Source organism: Eublepharis macularius, chromosome 2 (assembly GCF_028583425.1).
Source record: "Eublepharis macularius isolate TG4126 chromosome 2, MPM_Emac_v1.0, whole genome shotgun sequence".
In the NCBI taxonomy this organism is placed as follows: Eukaryota; Metazoa; Chordata; class Lepidosauria; order Squamata; family Eublepharidae; genus Eublepharis; species Eublepharis macularius.
The window spans coordinates 211411110-211423400 of record NC_072791.1 but is presented as its reverse complement, the minus strand read 5'-3'; the positions used below and the strand labels follow the sequence as shown (position 1 = coordinate 211423400).

The window sequence follows — 12291 nt, the reverse complement described above, 5'->3', positions numbered from 1 at the left end:
CAGCTTCCCTCAAGTTTTGATGGGAAATGTAGGCATCCTGGTCTTGCAGCTGTAATGGAGAACCAAGCTGTAAAACCAGGACGCCTACATTTCCCATCAAAACTTGAGGTAAGCTGACAAGTGTCCAACCTGTGTCAGGCATCACTTGTAGCTTGGCTCTTGGTCTCTGGGGTAGGCTTCCCAGTTGCCTGCTACAGGCGAGCAGTATTCTGGAGGTTTGCCTCATTGCCCACTGATCACTGGTGATCGATGGGCGGTGGCAGTACCCCCAGCAATCACCTGTCACCAGCAGGCAACCTAGAAAAGTGTGCATTGGGCATGCTCCTAGCAGACTGCAATGACATCACTTCCCAAAGTGGCCAGCATAATGACATCACTTCCCAGAAGTGATGTCATCATGCCTCACTGGGAATGTGTGCAAAGTGCGCATGCGAGAAGACAACTCCCGCTAAGTCCTGGCTCCCCTACCACCAGGAGGGCATAGGGACCTGGGAACCCTATTCTGGGGGGTCTCTGGCAGTGGCATGGAGAGAACACAGGGAATAATGCCCCTCTTCCTGATCATGTTATGTTTTTGATGGGAAAGTGCAAGGGGAGGAGTGGTGTTCCTAGTCTTCTAGAAAACTCTGGAAATCTTCTGTGGCTAGCTTGGACATGTGCAGTCCCTGCCCCTGAATGTGTGCCTACACAGAAGACCATTCGATGAACAACAGTTACAAATAAGTGCAACCCTGTTTTCTGGTGTGCTCAGTATATATGTGTGTGTGTGTGTGTGTGTGTGTGTGTGTGTGTATTGTACTGCGCAAAGATTAATTTGTTCCAGCCATCTCTTGAATTGCATGTGAGTACCTTTCATTTAATCGACACATCTAATAGCCACATGTACTTCCTTTCTACAGTGCAGAGCAAAACATCCACATAATGGCACCTCCCAAAGCTGGGTTACGGGGTTTTAAAAAACTAAGAGAAGCCCATGGTTTGCAGAAAAATACATTTTTTGTTGTTGCTGTTGTTTAAAAAGTGATAAATGGCACCCTTAAAGTATAAGAAAAAACGTTGGGACACTTTTGAGGTTGTCGTAATAACCCAAGATGCTGCACTGAAATGTGGTGCAAGTAGAGCAGTAAAAACAGGGAAATACGGCCCCCGCTGTGCTTTTTTGACATAGGGAAATGGTTTTGGGGAAAGGCAGGAGCTCCTCCTTCCCCTGTGGTGATGTTCTGAGGCTGTTTGGGCTCTCCTTTATTTTTTAACAGCCATTCCCCAAAGCTGCTGTGTGGCTGCGGAAAACCCAGATCCAACTCTTTTAAAACCTGAATATTGAGTATGACCCTGGGTGGGCTGGCAGGAAAATTGAATGTGTGTGGAGAGGAGATCGAATAGGTGGAAAGAAAGCAGGGCGAGAGTGAAGGAAAGGAAAATGAAGCTGGAACAAGAGGGAAGTAGGAGCCAGCAGGTGACAGGATTTCTTCTCCCCTGTGAGTGTTTCGAGTGTCAGTTTCTGTTCAATGGATCTTCTCGAAATATCCGCCCCGATCAGACCAGCCAGAGACAGATTCGGTAAACAGCTTTATTCAGGAATTCCAGTACAACCAACTAACATAAGGCAATTGCCGAGAATGACTGTTTAACTGTAACAATGCTGACTCTATACTCCTTGCCCCTCCCCTTTCCCTACGGAATGGAACTGTTGGCTTTGACAGCCTGTCAGCACTAGAAAACTAAACTTCCCTACCTTCTATGACCGACAGGTTAACCCCTGTCAAACATTAAACTGCAGCTATGTAACTTCTCTACCTTCTACGCCAGACAGGTTAACCTCTGTTTGACATCGAGCTCTCCCTTGTTGGGATATATTTCCTTTTCATTGTCTATTTTAAAAATCTCGGGTACTTTTCCTATTGGAAAAGGTCAGATTTGTTTACTTTGTACAGATCATGATGGCGATTATGTGGTCCAGCTGAAGAATAATAAGCCGCTTGCCGGCAGCATAGCAAGAGATTTGCCTCCCTTGGGCTCGAACAGATTCCCAAGTGAAACACTTGCAAACAAAGGGTGTTATGTTTGCATAGCTGTGCTGTCCAGATAAAAAATGGTGGCCTTGTCTCTTATCTTGGCATTGATCAAGACCAGGGCTGATTCCACACACATTGGATAATGCACTTTCAATGCACTTTATCAATCGTTTGAGGTGGATTTTTTGTTCCGCACACAAAAAAATCTGTTCCAAATGATCTATAAAGAGGATTGGAAGTGCATTATCCAACGTGTGCGGAATCACTCCAGGTTAGAATATGAAATTAAGTGCAGCATGACTCTTGGATACTGTGGAGAAACACACGCATACACAGTCACACCCTTCCGTATATCTTCTAGGGATGTGCATTTGGACATTATCTAATATTATTGTATTAGAACATTTTTTTTAAAAAAACATAACAGTAATATTTGGAGACGTTCTTAATCTTTATTATTCATGTGATTCATGATAGGGTTTTCACAATTTGACTAGAAGGGCAGAGAGGGAGAGATTGAGTCAGTAGATAGCAGAAGTGATCAGAACATCGTCCAACTAACAGAATGCCACAGGTCTTCAAGTGAAGTGAATGTCTTTTAACCAGGGCTTTTTTTCAGCTGGAACGCGGTGGAACAGAGTTCTGGAACCTCTTGAAAATGGTCACATGGCTGGTGGCCCCGCCCCCTGATCTCCAGGCAGAGGGGAGTTTAGATTGCCAAGGGCAATCTAAACTCCCCTCTGTCTGGAGATCAGGGGGCGGGGCCACCAGCCATGTGACCATTTTCTCCTAGGGCAACCCACTGAGTTCCACCACCTCTTTTCCCAGAAAAAAAGCCCTGCTTTTAACAAACCTACTTTGGAATGACTTTCTCAATCAGACTGCTCTTTCTACATCTTCTAGTTAAGAAGGCCCCTTCTGTCTCGTCAGAAAACCCAGACTGAACCACGCAGCCGCCATGGGGCCCGACTCTCCACCACACGCAGAAGTATACAGCCAAAAACAAAACCAACTGGTGAGGCAACATTTCTCCAAGGCTAGTGTCTTTTTTTTTGTTACTGCATTTCTGTCACACACACCAAAGTTTATATGCATGTATTGGAGTGGCAGTTATTATAATACACACTCACTTTTAACGTGTTCTTTGTCATGCAAAATGCTTGTATGCCATTCTCGCCTCCTCTCTCCCTCTTCTTCGCCTTTAAACAGCAGAAATGGCACCAGAGGTGTTTTCAAAATTCAAAAATAACTATTATATTTATTTTAGAAAGAAAAGGTCAGGTGAACCCAGGAGTTGAAAGTTTTAGAGATAATTAACACAGAACTCTCTGAGGTAAGGTAAGAACATGTACAAACTTTAGTTCTTAGGCTCTTCACAGATACTTAAAGGCTTCTGTTTTGAGGCTTTGATTCCCTTGTTTTTCCCAAACACTCTAGTATACTTTCTTTTAGGACTCTTTTTCTCTTTGGGGTTTAAGAATGCTGGTATCTACTTTCTGATACCCCAAATCCCTTCTCTTCAAACACCAGTGCTTTCTTTCATTTTTAAACTGAATCTTAAAGTCTCCAAAAGGCAGTTTCCAACCACACCCAACCAGGGATCTATTCACTCTCCTGAGTTACCTCCCTGTTTGACTGGGTAGAGAAAATACCTCCTTTTCTATCCCCTTTCTTTGGCCCAAATGGGAGTCTGTGCCTACTTCCCAAACTTCCTTGCCAACTTTCCCCAGTTCTCCTGCTGGTGTTAAAACTGCTTTTGGGTAGGACTCTGTCTCCCAGCTCTTCACACTGGATCTCTCCCAGGTAGGACTGAAAACAGACCCTCCTTTTTCCAGCTTATGCTACCCAATCAGATCCCTTGGAGTAGCCTGTCACTCAAAGCTCTCTGTGTCTGTGAGGGTTTGACCCTTAACAGTCCTTCAGCTGTTTGTACAGCACTTCCAGGCTTTTAAAAAGGGCCGTCCATCACAGAGATTGTAAATTTCATATTCTATCCTAAACTAGAGACATAGTTTCTAGTCAAACAGACAGTGTGGTTAGATAAAACCAGAAACAGTGAATCGAAATTCTGATCTGAGTACAAGAGAGTAACCACGTGATTTATCACTAGTCTTGCTTCAGTTGTTTGCTTGTAAAGAAGTATGTAATGTGTGTTGAAAATGCCTACAGGTACCTTAGGATTCTCTTGTCTGTCTGAGAACCACAGCTGTATCACCTTGTCTCTTTCTACCTTTGTTTCTTTGTCTGGGTATTTTGTTTATTCTGAGGTTCTTTCTGTTTTCAAATAAAAGATCTTACACAGATCACTGTTTTCAGATTCAGGGGTTAAAACTGCCATTACAATGTGTATAATGAATTTAGCAAACTATAAATAATGAATCACAGGATTGCTTGAGAGGTAGTGAGACCCCAAATTTCTTTGCATTCTGTAACAAGGTTTCCATCCGTGGATCTTTATGGAAACGTGACCTGTGGCCGAATCTAAGCTTCTATCAGGATTTGGAAGCTTTCCAGTTAGGCTTGCCAAATTGTAGGTGGGGTCTAGAGATCTGCCAGAATTACAAGGGATCTCCAGACAACCGAGATCAGTTCCCCTGGAGAAAATAGCTCTCACTGACAAATTGTGAGGCAAAACTATTTTATAATAGAGAATATATCCATATATTTTAAGGCACTGATGTTATATTCAGGGCATTATGTGTAGCATAGGCAGATGTTTGATTTGACAGGGCATGCTGCTAAGCAGACGTGCAGTGAGATTCCTTTTTTTTCAAAACTAAAAACTGGGGAAATGCTCAGCTGGATTGTTCAACATTATTTAAGGCAAAACTGAGGCAAAGGTCGGTGTCTTTCTGAGAGGCAGCACAGGGTAGCCAAACTAAGATGTTTTTGCTCTTGAAGGGAAAATGCACATTGGCTCCCCTTTGGTGTTATTTTAACAACACATGATGAGAGTATTTGAAGGCTAGAAAATTCCACTTCCTTCCAGAATCTGAAGTTGATGGTTTTCTTAGATAGGCTAATTATGAAGGGGCGTTGCATTGTTTCAACAGCAAGCCTATTACCCTTCAGATTAGAAGATTTTCTCCGTATCTTCTCCATGTAGCTCCTGGAATGTAAAAGAGGTCACTGTGTCCGCCTGCTATTCCTCTATGCCTCGTGAAGGGCAGCCACATGGCGCCATTTAAGAGCATCTCTCCCATGGGGGCTGTAATGTGTCAAGAGCCTCAAAGGCCGGGATGTTTAGATTACTTTCAAAGCAGTTCCTTCTGTGAACAAGCCCCTTTCAGAATGAAGATAAAATTCTCCCACAAAAAAACCCCCAAAGTCCACCAGCATAGATACAGTGGCCAACAGTCAAATGGTGAAATGTGCTCAGATTTCCCCCCCTCTTGCTTGTGTCCAACCCTGCAGTGGACCAGAAACGATCTGTGACTTTCACGGAAGCTCAGTCAGAGGCATCCCCCTCAACCCCTGACCAAGCCCTGGCAGCAGAGCAGCAGCAAAGTGGCAAAAGAGCCAGCCCTGCAGAGGGCAAGAAGCAGGAAGTGGCCAGCAAGCCGGTCCTGCCATCCTCCCCTGCCGTTATCGTGGCTGATCTCCACAGTCAAGCCACCACCAGCCAGGTAACTTTGGGGGGAAGGCGAAAAGCAGGCCTGCTATGTGTTGTGAAACAGAACCGCACACATTTGTCCAGGGTCATTTCCTAGAAAAAGAACGGCAGGAACTCATTAGCATATCTCATTAGCATATGCCACACACCCTGACATCACCAGAAGTGTGTCAGAAGGCACCATCCACCCCTCAGGCCCCTTTCCCCAAAAATCTCCAGGTATTTCCTTAAAGCAGAATGAACTCAAAGCAGCTTACCCTCCTCTGGAGAGCCAGCCCTGCTTGCTTGCATGCATGCACGCACTCTCTCTCACAAGTCACAAATGAAAATAAAGCAGCAGAATGAACTCAAAGCAGCTTACCCTCCTTTGGAGAGCCAGCCCTGCTTGCACGCACGCACGCACGCACTCTCTCTCACAAGTCACAAATGAAAATAAAGCAGCAGAATGAACTCAAAGCAGCTTACCCTCCTCTGGAGAGCCAGCCCTGCTTGCTTGCATGCATGCACTCACTCTCTCTCACAAGTCACAAATGAAAATAAAGCAGCATGAATTCCAAGCAGCTTACGTTCCTTTGGAGCCCAGCCCCACTCGGCTTGCACTCACTCATTTTCTCTCTCTCTCTCTCCCTCTCTCCCACGAGTCACAAATGAAAATAAAGCAGCAGAGCCTGCTGCTAAAGACGAGGACAGCCAGGAGGAAAAGGAATCACATGGGTGGGGCCAAAACCCATGTGACCTCTTTTCAGATCTACCGGAATGCCGTTCTGGTGTGTTCCGCCTCCAAATGAGGCCTGCATTTGTCCCACATGCATCAGTGGAGGTCTGACAAGTAATGTTACTCTGTGCTTAGATGATAGCCGCTTAATTTCCTCATTGAGTCTGGATACATTCTCTGTCACTCTTACGTTCAGTCAAAAAGGGTTGTGCGTATAAGCCTCAGTGCGGATGGACGCAGTGTGTATATAAAAAAGAAAAGAAACCCTAATCTTCAAATGGATTCCTGCTGTTGAAACATAAAAGCCCCCCTAGCTCCTGCCACCTGTGACAGAGGAAACACATCCACTTTCCCTGTAAAAGCTCTACTGAGGGCCCAGGGAAGGAGTGAGGGGTCCAGAGGAAGGAGTCCAGATTGGGTTACTCTCTGCAGGACTGTCCAAATGAGCTGAGCTTTAATTCTGCTGGGGGTGGGGGTGGGGGAGGACCTCCCAGTTCCAGTCCTACCTGTTCCATAGCCTGACACTCTCAGATTCTCCTTTCTAGAACTTTCTGTTGGCCTCTCTTTCTCTGATATGGTTGCTTCCTACCCTTTCACCCTTCTTTATCTCCTTTGGTCAGAAAGTGAAGGGAAAGTCCCAGCCGCAGAGTAATCTCCTGTTCTTGAGACATTTCTTGGGCCATTTCCACACGTCTTACCTGCCTGCGGAACATCGCATGAAAGACCTGGAAGACACCGTCTTCTCGCGCAAAATCGCGCCAGGAAGACGCTGTTATCGGTAAGACGTGTGGAAATGGCCTTGTCTTCTCTGAGCAACAGGACACAGCTGCTCATTGTATGCAGCTGACTGCACTTCAGAAACCTAAAACGTTGGTGTACGTCACAGGAGACAGGAGAAGAAACAACTAGGTGCAAGGTGGAAGCGTTTATTAATGTTTTTTGATCCCTATACGCTTTGCCTTGAACTTCTTCAGAAGATTTCCTGTGCAGTACTTCACATTTCACCTTGAACAATGGAATGATTCCATTGTTTTCAAATGATTCCATTTGATTCCATTGTTCAAGGTGAAATGTGAAGTACTGCATAGGAGATCCCTTGAAGAACCTCAAGGCGAAACACGTAGGGATAAAAAACCCTTAATAAACTCTTCCACCTTGCACCTGGTTGTTTTTTCTTCTGCCTACTGGAGTGACCATTGCTTTTCCACCTCTCAGGAGAGCCAAGAGGCTGGGCACCTCACAGAAAATCCTCTCAAGGAACTTTGAGATGCAGTCACCGGCATCCAGTGGAACAAGAAGCTGCCCAAAACATTCTATGATGTGGGCGCACATGCTGGAAGATGCTCTCTAGATATGTCCCCCACATCATCACCTAAGCCCAGGGATCTCAACCTTTTTGAGCCTGTGAGCACCTTTGGAATTCTGACACAAGCTGGTAGGCATGATCTCAAAATGGCTGCCACAGGAGCCACACACAAAATGGCTACTGCGGGAGGTGGAGCCAACCACCAATTGTCTGGGTGCAAGGTTTAAATCACAATAATAGTGACAAATAGAGCCAGTTTGGTGTAGTGGTTAAGAGCGTGGGACTCTAATCTGGAGACCCGGGTTTGATTCCCCACTCCTCCACTTGAAGCCAGCTGGGTGACCTTGGGCTAGTCACAGTTCTCTGGAGATCTCTCAGCCCCACCCACCTCACAGGGTGTTCTGTTGTGGGGATAATAACATACTTTGTAAACCACTCTGAGCAGGCATTAAGTTGTCCTGCTCAGGTGTTGTTGTTGTTGTTGTTGTTGTTGTTATTATTTGGCATTTTGGACAAAAGATCTGTTTAACAGGAAGCTTTTTAATCTGCACAGCCGATCAGAAGCCCTGCCGGTCAAAAGCCCTACCTAGCCACACCCACTTTCTAAAAGCACATGGTGGGCACAAGGAAAGATGTTGGTGGGTGCCATATTGCCCATGTTGAGGACCCCTGCTTTAGCCTAAGAAACTAGGACACCCTGCCAATATCAAGAATACTCTTGTGGGAAGTGAAGGACTATGCATTGTCTCTATGTACAAAGCACACCCATACTTCAGAAGGGGAGAGGTCAGGTTCCTCTGTATCCTTCCTCTTATCTGTTCTTGACATCCCTTTATTTACTCAGATTGCTACTCTTCCTTCTGGCTGTCTCCTTCTCTTCCTGCTCTTTGTCTAAGCTCCATGAAAGCAAGATGTGGTCTCAGCTTACAGGAGTGGGTTGGGAAGTGAAAATGGCCCTGGAACAAGCCAAACTATGTGACCCCACAAGCCGGAGTTGTACAAAGAATGAGTTTGCACCCTGGGCTTTCAGGAGGAAGCCCGGAGTTCACCCCGGGTTTCTTCCTGAAAACTGGCAGCAGAGTAGGAAAAGACAGTTGGTGAATTGACACCGATTGCTATTGCCAATGAAGCCCAAGTTGCCATGAGGATCCAGCAGAGTTGCTTGAACTTGGTTACGCTTGCTCCTGGCTGCCAGTGGCCCTCTAAGGCAGTTGGCCACCAGGCAATTTCCCTGTAAATTCAATGGTCAGTCCACTCCGGCTGGCTTAACTAGCTAGCTAGAATCTCTATTCTTCCTCTTCTGTCACAGTATGGAGTCCAGTAGCACCTTTAAGACTAACCAACTTTACTGTAGCATAAGCTTCCGAGAATCACAGTTCTCCTTGTCAGATGCCATCTGATGAAGAGAACTGTGGTTCTCGAAAGCTTATGCTACAGTAAAGTTGGTTAGTCTTAAAAGTGCTACTGGACTCTTCTGTTTTGCTACTACAGACTAACTCCTCTGGATCTATGGAGTTCCTTAAGGATAAAAGACGTCCATTTCTTTCCTGAAGCCTCAAGTGGACTTTATTTCTAAAGCAAACTTGCCAAACAAGCAACAGAGCAGACACAGAGCTTACCCTCTCCCAGGCATTCAAGCCCTTGTACCCACGCCTCTGACAATCCCCAGACTTCTGATGAGGACAGAATTTTTAAAACTGGGATGACACATGAATGCACCTGTTTGTGAGAAATGGCATTTGGATTCCCAGGAATACTGTACATCTATATGTTGCCACACTGGGGCATGTCTTCCCTGCTGGTGTAATAGACTAGGAAAAGGAGTGATCATTTAAAAGGCTCTTACAGCCTTTTAAGATTTAACTGTGTAAGGGAAGTGCTGCATCCCTGTAGATCAGAACAGTTCCCTGGTGGCAGAACATCTGCCTTGAATGTAGCAGGTTCCACGTTAAGTCCCCGGCAAATCCAGTTCAAAGAAAGACAACCGTGCTGCCCGTCTGAGACAACACTGACCTCGATAGACCAAGGGTTTGGCTTAGTATGAGGCAGCTTCCTTTGTTCAGTAAGCAAACATTTCTGCGTCTTTGTTTTATGCTCTCCTTTCTTATTCTTGCCGAGAGCTCCTGCCTGACTATCAACTCCCTTCCTTCCAGAGTGGTATGCTTTCCGTTGAAAAGGATAAAAAAAAGGAGGACAATGCAGAGGCCAGGTTGGCTCAAGCCCACGGGAGCCCTTCACCCTCGCAGCTTTCTGACACAGAGGATTTTGCAGGCCTGGAGACCAGCAGCTTATTGGAGCACGGAGATACTGTCCTCCACATTAGTGAAGATAACGGGATGGAAAATCCCCAGTTCACCTTCACACAGGTTGAGGTGGGGCAGACTGACGTTGGCCTGGACGAGTCGCATGTTTGACTTGGAGGGGAAGGGGGAGACTGTGCTAAGTTTGAGGAAAGAAAGGCATTCCTCCAGTCTTCGTATTTATCCATAAGTAATTAAAAGAGCACTTTATAATCTACGAGGACCACATCTAGTAGGCCATTTGGTACATGTGGGCCAGTCTGTTGTCAAAAACACGCCAGCGCCTTTAGACAGATCTAGTTGGACTCAGGGCAGACCACGAAATAGAGGAATATTTCCAGATTGGAATCTTCCTGTGCACAGAACGAATTCCTAATAACTTGCTCTTTTGGGCATCTCAGTATTTCTGGTAAAAAACCAACAAACCCTTAAATTAATAAGTACCAGGCAGAAAATCAGGCAACCTTTTTGGAGGCTGACCACCAAAATATAGTATCCCAAAGTTTATTTTTGTAATCTCAGAAGGGAGATATAGATATATAAATATATACATAGTATATTAATAAGAATTACTACTAGCTAAAGAGCTATGGATGCTTTATGTGTTCCATTTAGCATCAGAACGCCAAATGCTAGATAAAGATGAGAGATTGGGCAATTTCTGCCCCATGTTTGCGATTTTTCAGATTCTGGGATATAAACCTGAGATACTATACATTTACAAAAAAAATTAAATGTAGACTACAGTGAAGAATGTTAAGACTATGCACTGATGTGGACATTTGGGCCGAGTGTTCTGTACATGAAGAAAATAATATTAAATATTCTGCTTCAAAACGTTAAGCAGCTTTTCATAACAAACAACAGGGAAATGTGTGTGGATCTCATACACTACTCTGCCATGTTCACACTTAGAAATATATCTATATGTTTCCTCTACTATATCTACCTATAAAGAAACAAGGAATTGATATTGTACAGAATATTTAGGCTCAGTGGGCATGTGTAATAGGAAAAGATTTATTCCATGTACACTTAAGTGAATCTGCAGTTATCTGTGATTCCCTGTGTGGAAATGCATAACATTTATGAATTATACCTCACTTGAAAGTCATGGATGATTTGTAATCTTGACTAAATGAAATATGAATGTAACCATTAATTTTCAGGTAGCTAGTAACCTATTCCTCTAATTATGTTGATACACATTAATTTAGTTTATGTTTAAAGGTTTCTAAAATAGATTTATTCTATCAGCCAAAATAGTCCATTCTGGGAGGCCAAGTTTAAACTAGGTAACTTCATAAATAAGGGGGATAGGTTCTGAAACTTTTCAGGTACCAGGTGGTACATAAAAGGTACTATTCCCATTAAGAAACTAAATTACATAATCCCCGTCACTTTAAACCAGTCTCGCCTCTGTACTGCACTACTGTGTGCACTGTTTTCACAGTGTGTGACTTTTAAATGATTTTAAATTAGAATTTGGTTTATTCTTTGGGTGGCTTTCTCATTGGTTTCCGAGAAAGTGTATATCTGTGTCTAAGCTCACGTTCTTTCTAACCCTCAGAGAACAGGCATCTGAGCACAAGAGGATCATCGGCACAGAGTTCATTTGGTGCTTTTATATTCTACATCAGCGGTTCTCAAACTAACCACTATTTTGATTTAAAAGATGTATATGCCCCACTGAAGATAGCTTAAGTGGGTAGCCATGTTGGTGTGCAGTAGAACAGCAGGATATGAGTCCAGTGGCACCTTAGAGGCCAACAAGATTTTCAGCTTTTTTCTGAAGGGAGCTCTGACTCTCCAAAGCTTGCACTCTGAAAACCTTGTTGGTCTCTAATATTCCACACCCCGTTGGAGGTCACGGCAGCTGCCTTGGCAATTCTCTGTGACTACTGCTGCTATCTAGGGGACCTTTCGTAGAAAAAGAGCTGGAGGAACTCATTAGCATCTCATTAGCATATCTCATCAGCATATGCCACGCCCCCTGCCATCACTGGAAGTGTGTCATTGGCATAGCTGATTTGCATGTGCCACGCCTCCTGACATCATCTATCCTGGCTGTTTTGGACCCAATTCTGGCTGGAAAATGGCAAAAAGTGGCTGAAAATGGCTGAAAAGGGGCCCGAAATGGTCAGGATCGGGCCACTGCTGAGTGGGAGAGCGAGAGGCCCAATCCGGGCAGTTTCGCCCCAATCCAGGCTGAAACGGGCCCAAAATGGCCAAGGGTCAGGTGGGCGGGGCACATTCCCCCTCGAAATGAGCCCTGCTGCTATCTAATGTGGCAGGGCAGGCAGGCAGTGCTAGGTGAGGGGCTTTCCTAAAACATTTTTAAA

The 12291-nt window shown here is 44.8% G+C and overlaps 1 protein-coding gene across 1 annotated transcript in view; it reads left to right on the top strand.

The window, feature by feature from the left end:
• UNC80 (unc-80 homolog, NALCN channel complex subunit) overlaps positions 1 to 10063 on the top strand; it is a 195780-nt gene extending 185717 nt beyond the window's left edge. The window contains 3 exon segments of the mRNA XM_054970127.1: positions 2919 to 3030; positions 5430 to 5641; positions 9803 to 10063. Coding sequence (XP_054826102.1) covers positions 2919 to 3030; positions 5430 to 5641; positions 9803 to 10063 — 585 coding nt within the window.
• The last annotated feature ends 2228 nt before the right edge of the window (positions 10064 to 12291 follow it).